The sequence below is a fragment of the Monodelphis domestica genome, chromosome 7 (assembly GCF_027887165.1).
Source record: "Monodelphis domestica isolate mMonDom1 chromosome 7, mMonDom1.pri, whole genome shotgun sequence".
In the NCBI taxonomy this organism is placed as follows: Eukaryota; Metazoa; Chordata; class Mammalia; order Didelphimorphia; family Didelphidae; genus Monodelphis; species Monodelphis domestica.
Genome location: NC_077233.1, coordinates 53525554 through 53546951, shown reverse-complemented (window position 1 = coordinate 53546951; position 21398 = coordinate 53525554). Strand labels below are relative to the sequence as shown.

At 42.2% G+C, this 21398-nt stretch overlaps 1 protein-coding gene across 28 annotated transcripts in view; it reads right to left on the bottom strand.

The window, feature by feature from the left end:
* The window catches only part of ATP2B2 (ATPase plasma membrane Ca2+ transporting 2), a 591738-nt gene that overhangs the window by 6632 nt on the left and 563708 nt on the right, over positions 1-21398 (bottom strand). For 13 of the 28 annotated variants that reach the window (XM_056804631.1, XM_056804633.1, XM_056804636.1 and 10 more), the window contains 4 exons: positions 17672-17885; positions 16795-17006; positions 16550-16657; positions 13503-13685 (listed from right to left, as the gene is read on the bottom strand). In XM_056804631.1, the coding sequence (XP_056660609.1) occupies positions 13503-13685; positions 16550-16657; positions 16795-17006; positions 17672-17885 (717 nt within the window). The other 15 variants (XM_056804635.1, XM_056804651.1, XM_056804653.1 and 12 more) reach the window with 4 other exon arrangements.

Genomic DNA, 21398 nt, shown 5'->3' with positions numbered 1-21398 from the left:
TTTTTAGTTTCCTTGAGATACCTTTTGTTCAAGTGCTCTGTGAGTCAGACTCTTCCAAGGAAGGGGTCAGCTTCCCTCTGGTTAATAAAAATCAGGTCTTTGGGGAAATGGTATCAACTCTTTCTGGCCATGAAATGGACAGTTCAGGGCCAAGTCAGTCATAGGTATGAGTGGATGGAGGAGGTGGGGTGCCTACGATGAACTTTCGCTCACTTGTAATTCAGCTAGAGGGGCCAATTTAGATTGAGTGAACTGAATTCATGGTAGAATGATAGACTGTGCAAGCAGGGGAGGGACCATGGAAACCATCAAGCCCAAGCTCTTGCTCTGATAGAGATAAAAACTGAGGGGGAATGATTTGTCCAAAGCCACACAGCTGAGCTGGGATTGGAACCCAAGTCACCTGCTTGAGTCTCTCTTTCTACTCTATTATGATGGCTTTAAAATCCAGAGAACTGAATCTTAAAGAATCAATATTGTTTCTTTGGATCTTCTATCAAGGAAAATAAGAGGCTGAGGGCCACATCGGGAGTGCCCTCCAATTAGACAGAGAGATATCGATGTAAATATATGTATATTTTGATGTATAGATCTAGATAGAAACACATCATCACAACTAATGTTTGATAACTGTCTATCTACTCTGATGGGATTTCCAGAGCTCTAGATAGGCAGGCTCTGAGTACACAGATCCATCCTTTACAAGTGGGCTGACCTAGGACATGTCACTTCATCTCTTTCCTCAACTACAAAATGGGTATAAAGACAGCACCCATCTCCCAGGATTGTTGTAAGGATCAAATGATAGACCGTGCAAATGAGATGATAATTTGGAAAGCTCAGTACAATGCCTAGAACATAGCAGGTATTATATAAATACTAGCTTTTAGCCTTGTGGTTGAGCTATCAATTCCATGCCACCTCACATGGATATAGTTTATCCTCCTTACCAGAATTTTGTGAACTGGATAATACAAAATGTTATGTTCATTTTAATGATAATCATCATAATAGCATTTATATGATTCTTTAAGACTTGTCCAGTATTTCCCCTACATTATCTTCTTTGATCCTTATAACAACTCTGAAAGATGTTTATTGTCCTCATTTTACTGATGGGGAAATGGGATTCAAAAGGTAATTTGCCCAGAGTCCCACAGCTACTGAACTCAGTTTTTCCATCACTCTCCTTATGTTACCTAGCCAAGAGAAAGAACCTCATCCTCCCACAAATAAGAGACACACTCATGGTAGAGAGACTCATCAGTGGGGGAACTGGGATTTGAACCCAGATTTTCTTAGAGAGAGATCAGTGTCCTTTCTGCAATACTGTGAAAAGTAAATGAATCATGAAGTCAGTCAACAAGCATTCATTGGATGCTTGTTATTGATCAGGCACTGTGATATAACTTCCATTCTCTCTGGGTCTCAGTTTCTTTTCCTGTACAACTAAAGGGTTAGATAGAGGATTCCTTTGTTCCCTTATAATGGATGTCCTAGGAATGTTTACTTTATAATCTACTTTATCTTATTGTGGTAAGGAAGAAATGCAGGGCTTCCTTTTGGAGTTTCCCAGTTCACTAAGATTGCTTTATTGCCTTGAGATGATTGAGCCTTTAAAAAATTGGGGAAACTCTAGGTCAAGAATGGCCCAGCCAATATCACAAAGTAATTGAAGAGTTCATGCAGGAGGATAAGGGAATGGAATGGTACTGGCTGCAAGACATTGGGATTCCTTATTCATAATGTGCTTTTTAAACCTGTTTGCAGTGTTCAGATCTGAGGGTTCCCCTTCTCCCCCCCAAAAAGGACAATGGTGTTGGGCTGTTTCAATGGGAAGCCTGTGTGGAGGTTGGGGAATGGGATGAGATGATACTTTCAGCCCTAGATTAAGAGATTCTCGTTAAATTATTTATTGGCCATCACTGGATCCTGAGAAGTTTAGAATGATTACATTTTCTAGCTAACTAGAAGGTTAAGATTTTCACTGTTATAATTTTGCCTTGACTACTTCTGATAAACTTCTTTCAGAGGTATATTGCATGCTTCCTTGACTTTTTAAAAAATCCTTACTTTCCATCTTGAAATCAACACTATGAATTCTAAGGTGGAAGAGTAGTAGGGGCTAAGCAACTGGGGGTGAAGTGACTTGCCCAGGATCACATAGCTAGGGAATGCCTGAAGCCAGATTTGAACCCAGGATGTTTGATTCCAGGCCTGGCACTCTATCCACTGTGTGCGACCTAGCCACCGTTCTTCTCTGAACTTCTTAAACATGGTACCCTGGACATCATTTAATCTTTCCTGTATGCCTCAGGGTCATTTTTAGGCATATAGATTATTCTATTTGTAAACTCTTTTACTATTAATTCTCAGTTTTCATTGTTGACCCTCTTCTATTTCTGCTAATCTAATGTAGGAAGGGAAACCATATAATGAAATGTGTTAGTATTAAGTTCTGGAGGAGAAGGCTTAGTTTTAGTATTGAGATTTTATTCGGACTAAGATAGGTTCAGGAGCCCTCCTAGATTTGGGTTTCAGGGCTCAGTGGTTACCCCAAAATCTGACTTCAGGATAACAAGAATGCTATTCAACTAATGAAGGAAAAAAATCCTTCTTGTAAGTTGCCTTTTCTAGTCAAGGAACTGAGTAGCCATGGCATTTTCTGACTCTGATCCTCTGCTAATTGTTAATTTGGTCATTAGGAGGTTAAGGGCCAGAGCTCCCATCCCTGTGGGCTCTTGGTGAATTACATGGCATTTAGCCTGGTCAGCAACTGACAAAGCTGGCTGGCAGGTGGGAACAAGATGGGGAACACACACAATGAGATGCAGGTCCCTCTTTCCACAGGGATGGAGACACAGAAAGAATGAACTGCTCTGGACAAGACTATGGGGACAAAACTTAAGGAGCATCCTGTCACGCTGCCTCATGTCTCCACTCCGATCTTCTCCAAGGCTGAAATGAAAAAAAAATATGGGAGGAAAAAAAGGGGAGGGGGGATCCTTTCCACAGCCCTCCCACATTCTGAAAGTCAGATTTAAATAAAAATATAAAGAAAAGGAAAAAGATACCGAATGGGTCATGGGGATGGGGGCCAGGTGAAGCCAGAAGAGAAATTTCAGGGTTTTCTGATTTTTCATTGGTCATTTGGAGAAATTAAAGTGAGTCTCAACCCTTTCATCTGCAGTGAAATACATCAGGCCTCTTCCAGGCTCAACAGGGAGCGTTTGAGACTATACTCGAATGTTTACCCGGCTTCAAGGAAGCCAAGTGTCTTGGGATTGGTTCACATTCATGTCAGGCTCAAGTTTAAAAACTCACAACCTCTTTTAATTTCACTCTCTCTTGCTGAACTCTCAGTCCAGGGTTCTCTAGCCCTCTAGGGAAACAAACACATTGAATATTCAGACAGTAGAGAGGAGGAGGGCACTGCAAAAGCAAGTCATTTTTCCCCGCTAGCGAAAGATCCATAAGTGATTAGTACCAAAATGCAAACAAGAGGTCCAATTTTTATTTTATTTTATTTTATTTTATTTTTCCCAAGAGATGCCAACTCTTTGTCCTCACTACACTTTGAACCAGCCCTCTTAGTGGGGAGAAGGGGGCAGGAGGTTTCTTGTCCACACAGTGGGTTGGGGCTTTGAGGAAGGTGATGGAGAGCCTGGTAGCACAAAGTTTCCTTGTGCTCCTTTTTAACTTAGGGTACTCCAAAGGAGTCATAATTTGATTATATACCTATAAAGTGGCAGGATTTTTAAAAGCAGGCTCCAAATATAGTTAGGGTTATAAAAAAAGGCTCATCTTTTTTTCTCCCCCCAAACTCTTACCCTCCATCTTAGAATCAATACTGTGCATTGGTTCCAAGGAAGAAGGTAGGCAATGGGGGTTAAGTGAAATTGCCCAGGGTTATAAAGTTAGGTAGTATTTAAGGTCAGATTTGAACCTAGGACCTCCTGTTTTTAGACCTGGATCTCAATTCACTGAGCCACCTAACTGCAATCTCCCCCCACCCCCCAAAGGATAATCTGAAAGGAGAGGTGAATCTTGCTGTGGAAAACTTGAGTAAACAAAAACAAAGTGGTGGTTTTTGTTTGTTTGTCTTTAAGGAAAGAGAGGCATAAATTGTCTGGAATGAAAGAAGGGAGTATAAAAATGCTATTTTTGCTTCCCATCAGGAATATTTCTCCTACTAGGAGATAGGGTCTGGAAGAGATTGAACCATTCTAATGTGTATTCAGCACCTCCCTGGAAAGACAGGGCCACCCTGAACATGCATTGGGCTTCCAGAGACAGCCTCTCTATCCCACATGGGGAATCTGGAGAGACCAAACCATAACTCTGACTCAGTGTGACCCTTCACACTGCCTTGGGGCATCAGAATCCACCAGGAAAGTAATTAAGATGACTCACCCTTCAAGGCTTACAATAAAGGCTCTTGCCTGGCCTAATGGTCCTGCAGATGACAAATGTGGACTTTGCTTCACCTCTGAGGTCATAGATGGAGAGGATAAGAGGATTTGAGCTAGAAGGGACCAGTTCAGAGCCCCACCTCCTCATTTTACAGAAGGGGGGCATAGAAGCCTGAAGAACTTAAGTGACTTGTCCCAGGTCACACAGCTGGTAATGTCTGAGGCAGGATTTGAATCTAGGGTTTCCTGACTCCAAATCCAGCTCCTATCCACTCTACCACTCTGCCTGGCACCCCCTCATCAGTAGATCCTGGGAAAGATAGTGAGTTGTGACGCCATGAAATTAGAGTACCAAGACTTTCCCACAAGCATTAAATGGACTTGTACATAGTGAATACGCTTTAGTGGCTACTATCAACTTTAAATGATCAGGAGAAGAGAAAGGAGCAAAGGCACAGATACATCTCAGATATTTGGCTCTGTAATCCAACCACATTTGAATATAAAACTTGCATAATATGAGAATTTATATTAATGAGGCCACATGTGGAAAGCCCCATCTCAAAGAAGATGGAAGGTGCTCGAGTTTTTCAGAGCCCCCCTCCTTCCTGCACTTTTCTCTGGCCCCTACTCCAGGCTGGACAGCATCACCTTTCAGGAGAGTATCAGTCAGAGCAGAGATGACCTTTGTCTTCCTCAGATTTCTATCTGACTGGTACCTTCCTAATGGATGAGGGAACAAGCTTAAAAAGCCGAGCTGGTGATGAAGAGCTCACAGGCCAGGATCAGAGTAGAGATGGTAAGAGGGCTTACCAAACTGAAGTAGGGGATATCATTGAATTTAGGGAGGAAAGTGTAGAAATATTGGGTCAAGAGTGAGACTTGTTGGAACACACAGCAGTGAAAAAAAAGACTGGATTCTCAATCAGAATTATATTGAAACCAAACTCTACCACATATTATTTGTGTGACCTTAGGCAAGTCACTTCCTCTTCTGGGTCTCAGTTTCCTCTTCTAAAAAACAAACTGGTTGGACTAAATGATCTCTAAGGTTCCTTTCAGCTCTAAATCCAAAGATATGAAGATCCTATGAAATAGTTGTTGTCACTTTTTTTTTAGTTGTGCTCGACTCCTTATGAGATCATTTGGGATTTTCTTGGCAAAGATATTACAGTGGTTTGGCATTTTCTCCAGCTCATTTTATAGATGAGGAAATTGTGGCAAAGAGGGTTAAGTGACCTGCCCAGGGTTACATAGCTAGTAAATAAGGCCAAATTTGAACTCATGAAGATGAGTCTTTCTGATTCCAAGTCTAGTGCTCTCTCCACTGCAGCTTCTAGCTGCCCTATGGACTAAATAACTATCAGATTGGCAATTCAATTGACATTCCTAAGACGAGTTCAGGAGGGACCCCTGGAGAACCATAGACCAATAAGTCTTGTTTCCATATTAGTCAGAATGGCGGGGTCCTCTAATAAAGGATAAGACCCTTGAACATTAAAGCAAACAACACCTATGTAAGAGAAAAACAAAAAGTCATCTCTTCTAAAGGGCAACCATATTGTCTTAATTAATTAGAGTTGTTTGAAGGAGATAATATGCAGATGTGGCAAAAGGGAATCACTAGAAATTTTTATAATCCTTGAATGGAGTTCCACACCAAAACTATGATGTGAGAAGGAAGCCTAGGGAATTTGAGTTCCAAAAGCATCAACAGTAGAGTTCCCAAGGATCTGATGATGTCGAATGTACATAAGTGGCTGGAGGGGAGGCAGGAATAAAAAGCTTACACAGTGAAATACCCAGGTTAATGTCATATGATGGTAATAATCTCTGCTAAATGGAAGATGGCAGGAGGATGGGAACAAGTTGAAGGAAGATTCTTTCATAGACTATTAAGGAGTTGTAGGATCATTGGCTTAGAGCTAGAAAGGGATCTTGGAGGCCTAAGATCTATGTTCTATGTGTGGCTCATCAAACTACCTAAGAGTAGTAGTTTAGAACCCACCCAGAAAGAGATTGGGCGGTATAATCTCTTACACTACAAGTTTTACAACCTGAATGTTCCAGTAGGTAATCAGGATGGATTTGGGCATAGATATAGAATTTAGAGCTGGAATTTAGCAGTCATCAAACCCAACCATTTCATTTTACAGGTGAGGAAATGAAGGCCCAGGGAAGTTAAGAGATATGCCCAAATTCACAATCACTTGATTCTTGAGGCAGGATTTGAATTTGGGTCTTCTGATTCCTCCTTCAGTGCTCTGATCATTGTGCCACCCAGTGAACAATTTAAGGTTGTACAACTAGCAAAGAATGCTAGGCAAATGAAAAGTAGGGAAAAATATTTTGAAGCTACACTTACAGGGCAATGCAAAAAGAGCTAGTGGTCACAGGTTATCAGAGAGCTGGAAATTATTTTAGACTATTTGTTCAAATCAGTCAATATTTAAAGAAATTAACTAATAGTGAAGTGAAAACTTAAATACTTTGGCCACATAATGAGAAGACAAGACTCATTGAAAAAGACACTGTTGCTGAAAAAGACTGAAGACAAAAGGAGGATGGGACAACAAAGATGAAATGGATAGGTGGTGTCATGGAAACAATGAATATACGCTTGGACAGATCTCAGGACATAGTGGAGGATAGAAGGGCCTGCAATGCTATGGTACGTGGGGCACGAAGAGTCAGACATGACTAAAAGACTGAACAGCAACAACAATCTTCAGAATACATCAAATGATTTGTACTCCTGTGACCTCAAAGTCATCAGGAAATGGATTGGGAAGAATAGGGAACATGGCATCCAATTCTTTCTTGAATATCATGGCACAGACCACCTTGGATTGTAGATGTGTCCATGGTCACCATATTTCAAGAAAGCTTGAACCAAGCTGGACAAAGTCCAAGAGAAGAAAACAAAATTGGTTGAGAAGATGATCAAGCCACCATAAGAGGGTGTGATTGAAAAAAGAGAAAGCCTTTCAAGCCAAGACCAATGGAGGTAGAGTGGGGATAAAGTCAAGGTCAGAATCATCATTGGATATGCAAAGAAGGACCTGTTTCATCCAGTCCAGAAGATGACTGTATCAACTGGACAGAAAGTATTAGAAGACAGAATATATACAGACATAATATTAAAGAAATAAATAAAATTTTGGATGGCTAGTCTGTAAAGGATTGTGGGAAGCTGGAATGTTTGTGCACATCTTTAACTTGGAAACTGTCAGTGAGGGGTTTAAAAACTGAGCAGGGTAGAAATGGTGAAAGTGCTCCCTCAAGGGAAGTGATATTATCAGTAATATCAATAATAATTATGATAGTAATATTAAATGTGGCATAATTTAAATCAAGAAGTTGATAATGGAAATGACAATTATGTCCCTGGGTTCCTCTGTCACAAATCAAATCTTGGGCTGGAAGGAGCCATAGGATAGACCTAGGTGTGGGGAAGAGGAAAATTTCTTAAATTCTTAAAACTCTACTCAAGGAATTTTGTAGTTCAAATATGCTGATATTCCTTAAAAAGTCTTTGGGAGAAGACACATTTCTGATATTTGACAAATATTTTAATATATTCTGACACCTCCAGCAGACCTTTCTCTGTGGCCTCCGGAGCCTCCTCCATAAAATGGCAGAATTGGCCATGACGCATCTTTAAGGTGCCTTCCAACATTGGTGAATTTTTCTCCAAAGCTGTGCTGTCTCCATTGAACAAAGGGGCCTCCAAGCATGAGACCAGTCCTCTCTGGGAGGAGAATGTATCAAGCTTCTTATTCTGACAATGAGGGTAGAGGATTGGCATTAGTTTACTGAGGGCTCTATTGACTCTCGCACTTTTTATGGACAGTGGAGGTGAGGACTGGAGGTTGTGGGTACCAAGGTAGTCAATCCCACTACAAAAACTAAACCATTGCTTGTTAAACCTGACTTTCTGACATTGCATGCATCTCAAACAGCATATAGGAATCTATTTCCCTTCTCTCATTTATATCAAAGCAAGAACATTATATACATAGTCTATATGACAGCAAGAACATTATAACCATAGAAGGAAGAGAAGCACAATTAGTGTTTCTTTTCCTTCTCTTCACCCTCTTTCTCTTCCTTGTCAGTGGTGCTTAATGAGGATTTTGAAGATCACCACTGACTGACCAGATCTTTGGCCCTATCTTCAAAGTGCAGATAAGGAATTTGTTTGGGCCATAGGGATCTTCCAGTTCCAGACCAGCAAATTTTTGGGTCCTAGCCCAACCCACAGCTCAGTGATCTGAGGGAAATCAATCTCTACCCATGGCCAATGCAACAAGGGGTTGGGAATTGAATTTTGTAAATAAAACTTTTTTTTTCTTACTGGTAGAATGGATTCTACTTCCTCTCCAGGGACAGGGCAGCAAAAATTTTGCTTGAGTCCAAGACTGGATGGCCCCCATGACCAATTATATTCCTTGTAGCTGGTTATGCTCCGCTGACCATATATTCCCTCCATCCACTACAGCTAGTTGACTGACTGTGACCCTTCTCGTGGGTTATATGACTAGCTGACTAGCTACTCACTCTGAACTAAGCTTCCCAACCAACTAGGAACCCTAGCCCACCCATCCACCCACCCGCTTGCCCGCTGAGAGAGTTGGCATCTCTGGCAATCGGAGGCATTAAGAATTCACACTCACGCCCAGCTGCAGCAGGAGGTGTGCTGGTAGGAGAGGAAAGAACATTGGATAACGATACGTGGCTAGGGCTAGAAAGATTGGTTACATCCTGGCTCTGGCTTGTGACGGAGGACTGTCTCCTGAGAGCCCCCTGAAAGGAAGCGCCACTCTTGAAAGTATTGACTACTTCAATCTGCAACGGAGGAGAGAACGAGACAAGTTGCGAAAAGGGTGGACACAACAGCTACACAACTGACAGGCATGACAACCAAAATAAGAGCAATAATTAATAATAATAATAATAATAATAATTAATAATAATAGCAACAATAACAACAGCAACAGCAACAATAATAATATTACTTAAATTTAAATAAAAGAAAAAAAGAAATAAACACAAACTAAAATGTCTTAAGGAATTTCTGCCTAGCCCATGCCCTTTTGGAGGCTCTAGACCTTGGGGTCCCCCAGCCAATAAGGTACTTCAGTTGGTTTCTCCTATTAACTGCAATTATCTTTCTAAATGAGAATAAAATGGAGAGAGGAGTTGTCTCCTAACAACCAAGAACTTTTTTCCCCTATCCCTAGCTCCCAAAGAGGATCAAGATAACCCTTCTCCAGGTTGTGAATCAAAGAGGGAAGTGATAAATGACAGGGTCCTGGAGAAAGTTGGGAACTTCAAGAATATGTATACCTTGGACCCACTCTCATCCTTATTGTGTGAGTTGAGCAAATTATATGGACAGACTCTGCCCTGGATCCCCTGCTTGGATCTCCATTATAGTATCTTGTACTGAATCTTCCTTGTTTCATCCCCATTTAGGAAATGAGACTCTCCCCAGCCCCCAGCCCCAAACAGAGTCATATTCAGGTCATTTCATAGATCTGTGCTTTGAGTGAATAGAACTTAAGTTGTTTAAAATGGCACACCCAACGTGGACCAGATTCCACGGTTTAATGGACTGGTTTAATCTTCTATAGTAAACTTCTCTTGTGGAAACATCTTCAAATATAGTAGAAGAGGAAAAGATTGAGGAAAAGGTCTATTAGACAAAGTGCCCCCTTTCCTCCATACATGGTGGACTCATTCACAGCTCAGATCTGAATAATTGTAATAATAACTGAAGTTAAGATGGCACTTAAAGGTTGGCAAAACATTTTACATCCATAATCTTGTTTAAGCCTCACAGCAACCCTGGGAGGAAGAGACAATAAATTCTATTGTTCTCATTTTACAGACAAGGAACCCAAGGTTTGGAGAGGTCAAACAGCTCTTTCAGGTTCATACAGCAAGAAAGATAAACCTGGAACTCAAACTCAAGTATTTTAACTCTCAAGGCCAGGGCTCTTTCCTCTATTCATTCTATACTGCCCCTGAAGCTTTAAAAATGACCTGTGGGAGATCTCTGAGAAGGCTAGTAGCCTTGGCCTCCCAGAAATAGCCAGGATAACAGGCGAAGAATGAAACTTAGAACCACTAGTTCTCTTGACCATTCTCTAATTTTTCCCATTTGGCAGAATGGTCATTCTCCACATGGAGAAGAGGCCAGATTCATTAACTGCCCTATGATGTATTGTTAGCACCAAGCCAGGATCATAGAACTGGGGAGGCAGGCTTTGTAAGGGAAGCCTTGTCCCCAAATCCTCACTTCTTTCACCATTTCTCCCCTTTTTGTGGTCTACAGAGTTGGGGACTTTCACTGTCCCCCAGGCTCTTTGGAGAATGGCACACAACTCTTTCATTCTCTTACAGGAAGTGAGAGTGCAGTTGGCTGGAAGCCACCTCTGATTCATGAGGTGGCCAAGAGCACCATCAAATATGGAGGTGAGTGCTAGCAAGCCTGGCCATGCTCTGGCTCTGACTTGACCTCCATTATAAGAAATTATCAATCATAATAAATGAGACATGCAAAATGGTGCCAGGTATCTGGGATCCCAATGGGGTAAATGGTGGAATTTCTACAGATATTCACCTTCCACAGGATGATCATTCCCATTTCTAGAGCTCATTACAAAGCATTTTTCTTCACAACCCAATGGTTCTGCCATTATAGCCATTTTGTTGAGGAGAAGACCAAGACCCTCTTAAGTCACCAAGCTCATGAGTGTCAGAGCAAGTGTTAACACCTGAGTATTTCTCCCTTCAAATCCCAAACTGATTTCAGCTTTCCCAACTGCCTCTGGGTGCTGGCATAGCAGGGATCATTTCTATCTGAGCTCCCCAAAGTTGTCACATGGACAAGCAAAGAGACATTCTGGATCTCAACAATAGTCTGACCAATTAAGTTATGCCTAGAAACATTTTTCTTCATGTTTGTGAAAAGCACACATGCATGTATACATATGGTGTACGTGTGAATTTGTAGGCATGTTTTGGGGAGCATATACATAACTCTGCATATACCGTGAACTATAAGCATGTTTGGGAATGGGTGTTTCGCACCATATGTAACAGTATATTTCTACATGTGAGTGTATATACATATTTAGGTGTGTTTTCTTGCACATAGATGCTACAGGTGTGTTCCTGCATGGACAGACATCTGTAGGTTTTGACACTGTGGGCACAGGTCCATCTCTACACGGGAGTTCCTGGGTGGGCTTTCAGTATGTGCACGTACACTTCTTGATGTTTCTGTATGCAGGAAACTGTCTCTATACACGCACACACACATTATTATAAGTGAATTCACACAGGCATTTCTGGAAGTCTGCTGCTGTGTGTCTGTGGGGGATTTAGAAGTACATTTTTGCAAGTGAACATCTAATTAGGATCCTGGGCTTTAGATTTCAAGCTTGATGAGACCTCACAGCCTCACCTGTTTTTACATCGTGACCCCATTGGGATCTGCTCAGGAAAAATACATCGAGTGGTTTGCTATTTTCTTCTCAAACTCAATTTTACAGATGTGGAAACGAAGGCAGTGACTTGCCCAGGGTCCCACAGCTAGAAAGTGTCTGAGGCTAGATTTGAATTCAGGAATATGAGCCTTCCTGACTCTCTGTGTACCATGGCATCCACCTAATTGCCCAGGATTCAAACCCAGGGTTTTCTGTTGCCAATTATACTCTGCTTCAACTATACTCTCCAAGTATGTACATATATGTGTACTTTCTTGGCCTGCCTAGCAGGCATGTGTGTCCTAACATGTGAATAAAATTTGAGAGTAATTATAATTAATGTTTATATAGCACTCAAAGGTTTGCAAAGTATTTTACATATTGATGTTCCAGTAAGGTTGGTACTATTATTTCCCCCATTTTATAGATGAATAAACTGAGGCTGAGAGGAGTTAAATGACTTGCTCATGGTCACACAGTTAGTGAGGAAGGATTTGAACTCAGGCCTTCTTATCTCTAGGAACATAACTCTATCCCCTGGACCACCTAGCTGCCTGATGCATGTGTGCTAGAAGGGAGTTTGCACTTGGATGAGAGCTTCCTGGATACATGTGTGTATGCTCGTTAATAGGGGAAGGTATGTCATGTGTAGGCTTTGTCATTTCCTTTGAATCACTGTTGTAAGGGTCAAATGAAAGGGAAACACTTTGGTAAAGCCACAAAGGGCTCTGAGCTGGGGTAGAGCATCCCTTGATTGGGTTAAGGGCCCCCTAATTGTCCTTCACTCTTTCCCATCAGAGGTAAAGCCTCTGTAGGAAAGAGGGCAAAGGCTGGTTGTGCCCAAATACCTACTCCAAGCAAGCACTACCAACTCCACACAGTAGAGGCCTCAGCCTGGGCTTGCAGTCTACTCACCTTGGAGAATTGCTGGTTGGTTGAAGTCCTTGTAGATGGAAGTGATTCCTCCTCCATTTCCCACCCCCAGCCCCAAGTCTTGCCTCAATCCTGCCCAGACTCATGGAGGAACTCCAGCCCCCTTCCCCTGAGTTCATTATCCCAAGTTATTGCTACTCTCCTTCCCCCCATCCCTTTGACTCCTACTCTAATTGTTTATAAAGTGGATATAATTAATTCACCTAGGTGACAAAATGCCATTTGAGAAGGTCCCTCAAATAGAACACAATACAAATAAAAATTCCAGTGGCTTTGTTTCTGAGAGTGCCATGTTCCAAGAGGACTCCAAGGAGCTGGTGGCATCTCACTAGGAGCCTGGGGCCAAGAGACTGGTGAAAATGAGTCACAAATGGTGTAGGAGAGGAAGGGCTGGTATTGGGTGGCTCCTCTAAAAGTTCTAGCAGGGTGACATGACCCTGGAGACTGCCACTGTTGGTAGGAAGAGATTTTTTACTACGTTATTGAGGGGTCTGATGATTATATCCCATATAAGACTCTCATTTCTGTTCCTCATTGCTACCACCTAGACTGCCCCCCAAATACTTGCATTTGCCAAGGGCCTTCATATGTAGTGCCTTGGTATAAGATGGAGTGTCCATCACTGTCCAAGATGGCTCTTGGTTGGCCAGGCTGTACATACCTGAGTTTGGATTCTATTCAAGCCACGGAACCACAGGATCTGTCCACGTCGGAGTTCTCTCTCGGCGTGGTCAATCTCCTCCACGTCCTCATTGAGTTCTTCTTCAGGGATCTCCTCTTTTTGAGTGAGCCGTCCTGCTTCCTTCAGAAATTTTAGCCTGCTAGTTGGGATGGTAGCAATGACCTGAAATGGACAATGACAAGTGGAAATCAACAGAGGCACATTTATTCACTTATTCATTTGTAAATTCAATTATTCAATTATTCAGTTGATAAAAAAAAATTAAGCACCTTCTATGTGCCAAGCAGTGAGTGTGCTAATTTATTTATTCAATCATTGAGTATTACCTGAGTATCTATTATGGATATCACTCTTACTTTAGAATCAAAAGCCCAGAAAGATCTGGATAAGCAGAGGAAAGGATCAATAACCTGCCCAGGTAGGGATTACAGAATGTGCAAAGGCCTCAAGGTGGAAATGTGAATTAGAAAGTAAATTAGAAGTTGGTCGCTTTAACTGGTTGGCAAGGGTATGTATGTATGTATTAATATGTCCATGTGTGTATATATAATAGATGTATATATTCAAATGTATTGATGAGTGTAAATACATGTGATTATTTGCATTTATATATACACACACTTGCACATACACATGTATCTGAGGTATCTATGTGAAAGTGGAATTTAAAGGACTAGGATAAATCATGTTTTGCTCAGTTGTTTCCTCCCATTCAGAGAGGGAATTGGGGGAGCATCATACCAGCAAGTTGTATAAGCCAGAAAACTATAATAATTTTCCGTGGCAAAGGGCAAATCCAGTGTCCCAAAAGCCAAATGCCATCTCTTTCAAGAGAACAAGAAATATGCAAATAAGTATATCTGAGGTTTCCTCATGACTTGTCTAAGTTTCAGAAGAACCAGCTTGATTTACTATAACAGTTAACCCATTCAGCTCATCTGGGGCAAGAGCATCTAAGTCAGTGATGGAGAACCTTTTAAAGACCGAGTGCCCAAACTATAACCCTTGTGCTGCATTTAAGCCACCTCCTTACCCCAGATAGGAAAGGGAGGAAGCACTTCCATTGGGCTGCTTGGCAGGGGTGGGAGTGATGTGAGGAATGTCCTCAGGTGCATGTGAAGAGGGGGAAGGAAGCAGTCCCCTCTGGCATGTTCTGGTACATGTGCCATAGGCTTGCCATCACAGCCCCAAGCTATCAGGGGTCTCTTTTTAGAGGTAGAACTATCACTGACTTTCAATCTTACCAGAAGAAGGGAACAATCTTTACAGCTTGTGAAGTACCCAGTAAACATGGAGCATAAGCTTAGCATCACATGGTTTCAATCCTATAATAAGTCACTTAACCCCTAATTGCCTCCTCTTCACCATTTTCCCCCCTTGGAACTAATACTTGGTATTGATTCAAAGATAGAAGGTAAGAGTTTTCAAATAAATACTAAATCATTTTGGATGTTGCATTTACCTGAAGGATAAGGATATGCTGTGGTGGATGGAAGTATGGCCTGTTAGTAAGAAGGAATGTCTCTGATAGCCCTTTGTATGGATGAGTAAGCTCTACTCTGGAGATGGGGTAGGAGTGTGGGGTAGACAGCCTTCATTGAAAGCCTTCAATAACATAGCTCTCATTGCAGGATGCTGGGGGGGGCACAATTTTCAATGCCAACTGAAGACAAGCCCTTTGGGTACCTTTCTATATAAAGGAGGAAAATAGGAACTTCAAGGATAATCCCTGTAAGCAACCACCCCCAACAAAAATGTGGCAGCATAGAGAGTTGGCTTCAGAGCCTTTCCTCTGACAATTATTGCATGTGATCTGGGCAAATCACTTGATGACTTGATGCCTCAAGTCAACTCTCCAAGATAATAAATTGCAAAAACAGGTACAGACCTGCTTTAGAAGTCAAATTTTCCTCATGAGGAATTCTCCATACCACTGTCAAGGGCCCTCTTAGTTCTTCTCTGACTCCTCTTCTCCCCACCAAAAAACCCCTCAATAACAAGAAAACTATCCCTTAGAACCCAAATTCAGATGTCTGGAATTTCTCACCTGGATGGCTTTCTGTATCAGGAAATGTTCTCAAGTCAGAAAGTTGCATATAGAGCTAAGACATAGTGGGTCCCTGGTCTTGGGGCCAAAGTAGTCAAAGAATTGACAGGAAAAAATTGATCTGAGAAGGTTATGGAATGTCTCTGAATAAGAATAAGAGAATGTAGGACTGAAAGATTTTGTGGTCATCCATCCTAACTATTGCGTTCAATTGTAGAAACAGAGGTCCCAAGAAGTGAAGGGATTTACCTAGGGTGTTAAGGATTTGGGTTTGAATCCTACCTCTGATACTCAGTACCTACTTGCTTCAATCAAGTCATTTAACTGCTCTGGGTCTCAGTCTCCTCAGTTGGACTAGATGGCTCCCAAGGTTCCTGCAAGTTCTAGATCTATGATTCTATGAGTAATTTGGGCAAAGTTGGATTAGAATTTGGTTTTCCTAACTATTCAATTTAACTCAGTTAGCATTTCTTAAGTGCCTGCTATATGTTGTACTGGGTTCTAGGGGTATGAAATCAAACAGAAAACAGTCTCTGAAGAATTAAAAAAGCCTCCTTTCTCCAAGTGGGGGTATATGATAAGGGCCATGACATATTCACAAATAAGTAAATACAAAATAAATATGAAATCAGGGGCAGCTTGATTGTTCAGTGAACAGAGAGGCATGGTGGTCCTGGGTTCAAATCTGGCCTCAGATATTTCCTAGCTGTGTGACACTGGGCAAGTCACTTAACCCCCTTTGCTTAGTCATTACCACTCTTCAGCCTTGGAACCAATACATAGTATCAATTCTAAGACAGATGGTAAGAGTTTTCAAATAAATACTAAACATTCTGGATGTTGCATGAATACTTGGGGATCAGGAAGAGACTTTTGTAAGAGGAGACACTTGAATGAACCTTGTAAAGAGAAGGAATTATTTCAGGAGGCACAGACTCGGTTCCATAATGAGAACACGAGACTGCCAAGAAGAGCTTACCTGTCCCCAGACAAGCTCTCCTAGTCCAATGAATATACACCACATCCACTGGTCAAGCTGAAGAGGAGAACAGCTGAATGGCTTCCCCCCGAACTGCACAATGACTATCTGGAGACAAAATCGGAGACATAAACCCATCACCAGGAGAAGCACACATTTCATCCCTCAGAGCAGGGGCTGGGACTTCCTGCTGCCAGGAACCAGGTGATGTTCTTCCAAGGAGGCTGCCCTGGGGTCCTGGTTACCTGAATGGCAAAGGTGCCCAATACAATTGTGCAGAAGATGGGGTTCCTGAAGATGCCATCAAACACATTGCGCTCCCCGTGGATTTTCCGAGCGTTGATTTCATTGAACAGTTGCATCATGACGAAGGTATTGAAAATGATGGTATAATGCTCAGAGGGAGGAGAGTGGAGAGGAGCATTGCGTCCACTGTCAATCATGAACATCTTCTCACCTTTAGAAAGGAAATGGCAGATAAAATCAAAGGGGTCCCAGGGGCAGGACCTTGGACAGGTCCCTGTTTTGTTTTGTTTTGTTTTTCATTTTGCTTTAGTTTCTTCCTCTATAAAATTAGGGTTTTAGACTGGCTGAATTCTCAGGTTCTGCTGGCTCTAACATTCTCTAGCTCTACCTGCCTCTTCTGCTACAGCCACTCGGGGATCCAAGTAATGATAAGAAGTGGAGAGAGGAAAATGTAAAAGAAAGACGTATTAAAATAAGTCCTCAGGACAGCTAGCTAACACAGAGATAAAGCACCAGGTCTGGAGTTAGGAAGAACCAGGTTTATTTCTGACATTAGATATTTCCTAGCTATGTGACCCTGGGCAAGTCACTTAACCCTGATTGCCTAGTCTTTGTTGCTTTTCTGTCTTAGAATTGAAATTAAGACCAAAGGTCAGGGTTTTAAAAAAGGAGGGGTGGCTGCTAGGTGGCTAAGTGGTTAGAGAGCTAGGCTTGGAGTGAGGAGGACCTGGCTTTAGTTTTCCCCTTTACAACATGGAGGGATTGGGTTAAATGATCTCTAAGACCTCTTCCTAATGTTCTGAGTCTATGACTTGAGGATTCTATGATTGATATGCACCAGAACTTTAGCATTCAGAAGGTGATTCAGTAACTTACCAACAAAGAGAAGGGTAAAGATGAGTGTGAGCTGGTAGACTGCATGGCCTAGGATGTTCTTCATCATGGTGCGGGAAATAAGCGGCTTGTTGCGGCCGTATGGCTTACGCAGCAGAAGGGACTCTGTCGGTGGCTCTGTGGCCAGGGCCAGGGAGGCAAAGGTGTCCATGATGAGATTCACCCACAACATCTGAACAGCTTTTAGGGGAGAGTCCTGGGGAAAGAAAGATGAATGAACAGTCACAGAGGTGGAAGGAACCAGGCTGGGACAGCTCTGGGGAGGGGGATATCTCACAACCAACACCCAATTTCTGGAGAAAGTAGAGAAGTTTTCATCACCAGTTTGTGAGAGAGAGAGAGAGAGAGAGAGAGAGAGAGAGAGAGAGAGAGAGAGAGAGAGAGAGAGAGAGAGAGAGAGAGAGAGAGAGAGAGAGAGAGAGAGAGAGAGAGAGAGAGAGAGAGAGAGAGAGAGAGAGAGAGAGAGAGAGAGAGAGAGAGAGAGAGAGAGAGAGAGAGAGAGAGAGAGTCAGACACAGGAAGACAGATATCGAGAGAAAGAGGGATAGAGAGAGGGGGGAGAGTAAAAGAGAGAGAGGTATTGAGGGAGGGAGAGAGTCTAACAATCTTCTGCAAATCATGGGATATTGAGCTGGAAGGGACCATAGAGGACTTCAGGTCAATCCCTCTCCCTGCTTTTTTTTTTGAGAGGAAATGGATGTCTGGATAGAGAGCAAGACACTGAGGTAATAACTAACAGGTGGGTGTTGAACCCAAGTCCTCCAATTCAAACTTGATGCCTTTAGCACTATACCATCGACATATAAAAGTGGAGTTCCATTTTCTAAGGAAACATGGGAAATCCAAAAAGCCTATGAAGCTCAAAGAAAGCCATCTTTAGTGGTATCATTCTAGTGCCTGTGACAACTCATCTGGAAGATAACTTGGGAAGGGGGATCTTTTCATTCCATACCACACAGCGGCTTCCTTATCCATCTAGAGTAAACTGAGGCCAACCTCATTCATTTTTCTGGTTTCAGAGAAAATCTATGCACTTTAAGCAGATTTTAGATCTTAAAGAAAATCTGCCCACTTGTTTTCCTCCCAAGCTTCTCTGTTCCTTTCCTCAGTATCAGTCCACCAACAAGTTTTTATTAAGCACCTACTGTGTGCCAAACAATCATGCTAGATGCTGAGGATACAAGTACAAACAATGAAACAATCTCTACTATCAAGGAACTGGCATTCGAATGGTAGAGATGACAAGCACATTTACATAGATACATAGATATAATTATGTGTATCTATGCATATACAGCACAAATATAAAGTGAATAAATACAAATCAGTTAAATACAAGGTAGTTTGGGAGGGAGGGCACTTGCAGTTTGGCTTCAGGGAAAAGATGGTACTCAAGCTGAATCTTAAAGGAAGAGAAAGAGACTCCACAAAGCAGAGGCAATAGGGAAATGCATTCCAGGCATGGAAGACAGCCAGAACAAAAGCAAGAAAATGGGGCTTAGTGATGCATGTGAGGAACCAGGGGGAAGACAAGTTTGGCTAGATCACTACACAGGAGAGAGTAAGTAATGTCCAATGAGTCCAGAAAGATTGGTTGGGACTACAGCAGGGCTTTAAAAACTAAATAAGGAGTAGCTAGGAGGTTCAGTGAATTAGAGAGCCAGGTGTGGAGATAGGAGGTCCTGGATTCGCATCTGGCCTCAGATACTTCCTATAGTTGTGTGACTCTGGGTTAGTCACTTTACCACAATTACCTAAGCCCTTACTGCTCTTCTGCTTTGGAACCAATACTGAATGTTGATTCTAAGAAAGAAGGTAGGGTTTTAAAAAACTGAACAGAAGTGTTTATATTTTATCCTAAGAAATAATAGGAAGCCACAGGATTGGTGAGTAGGGGAGTCATGCTCAGATCTGCATTCGAGGAAATAAAGGAGGGCTAGGTGAAGTCTGAAGTTCTTTAGAATGAAATTTGTTGTTGTTATTCAGTTGGATCCTACTCTCTGTCAAACCATTTGGGATTTCCTTGGCAAAGATACCAGTGGTTCATCATTTCCTTCTCCAGCTTATTTTATACCTTGAGGAAACTGAGAAGAACAGGGTTAAAGGACTTGCCCAAGGTCACACAGATAATAGTTGTCTGGAGTCAGATTTGAACTCATGAACATGAATCTTTCTGATTCCAAATCCAGTGCTCTATTCAGTGCACCATTTAGCTGCCCTTTAAAATGAAGTCCTCCCTCCCAGCTAAAGTGGTTTACTGTCCCATAGATTTATCCCCTTGTATGGAAGAAGGGATAGTGGGTAAGCTTTGGGTTTGACATCATGAAACCTAATTAAATCCTGTCTCTTCTGTCTGTATCATTGTGGGTAAGTCATTTTCTCTGTCTATAGCTCAGCTCTATTCACCATAAAAGGGAAGAAGATCAGTGTAGCTACTTTCTAGGATTCCTTCCAGCTCTAAATTCTGTGATTCCATGGAATCTTATATCTTCAAATGTTGGTAATCAGGGCACTTCACAAAAGCCAACTTTAAATTAACTGTAACAAAGGAATATTCCTTCTGAACCACAGATGCACATGCTATAAACCAGTCCTCAGTCCCCTCCTTGACCCAGCCAATGAAATGGGAGGGCTGTTAGATTTCCAAGGACAGCATGAACTATGGAAAGAGTGTCAGCATTCTTTATAGTTTATAAAGATTTGTTGCTCCCAAAGCTGTATCTCACAGCAACCCTGTGAGATACACAATAAAAGTAGCACCATCCCCATTTTATAGATCAGGAAACTGAGAGATGAGGAAGGTAAATGACTTACTCTAGGTAACCTAGGTAGTAATGGCTGAGATTTGAACTCACACCGGGACCCCAAGTCCAATATTCTCTCCAAGATTGCCTCTCATCTCCTATAACTGCAAGCCTAAACCTCTTTTCAGACTACCCTGCCTAGATAGTAACAAACAAGAAGAGACTTTGAATTAATTCAGCCACACACAAGAGAAACTGCAAAACACACACACGCACACACACACACGCACACACACACACACACACAAAAACTTGGTATTTTTTAACACAGAAATTTTGGGGTAGCAGACACTAGAGGGAGCTGCTTGTACACTGACCAGGAAAAAGGATGCCACTAATAATAGAAAAAACCTGTCCTGGAAGAGCTGGGGCAGGACCACTCTCTGAGGCCCAGAATGCAGTTGGCCAGATGCTCCCTTTGCTTGGCTGAGAGTCTGGTCCTGGGACAAACTGTAGTCCTGGGCTTAGATCAATGGAGAGACAATCCAGGGCACTGCTTTGGGCAAAGGCATCAAAGTCCTGCAGAAACCTCAAAGAGACCATCTTATGGCTTTTCAAAGTGGGCCAGAGACCTGCTGTTCTCAGGAGCATTCCCCACGACTGTGTTGGCCCGGCCCCAACTATCTCTTTCTCAGAAATACAGATGTTAATGTCAGGGCTAAAAATGGGCTGATAACATTAGAGTTTGAATGGTCCTTAAAACACAGAGCACTAGAACAGAAAATGAACTTAGGGGAGCAGCTAGGTGGCTCAGTGGATTGAGAGTCAGGTCTAGAGATGGGAGGTCCTAGGTTCAAATTTGACCTCAGACACTTCCTAGCTGTGTGACCCTGGGCAAGTCACTTAACCCTCATTGCCTAGCCCTTACTGCTCCTCTGCCTTAGAATCAGTACCCAGTATGGAGG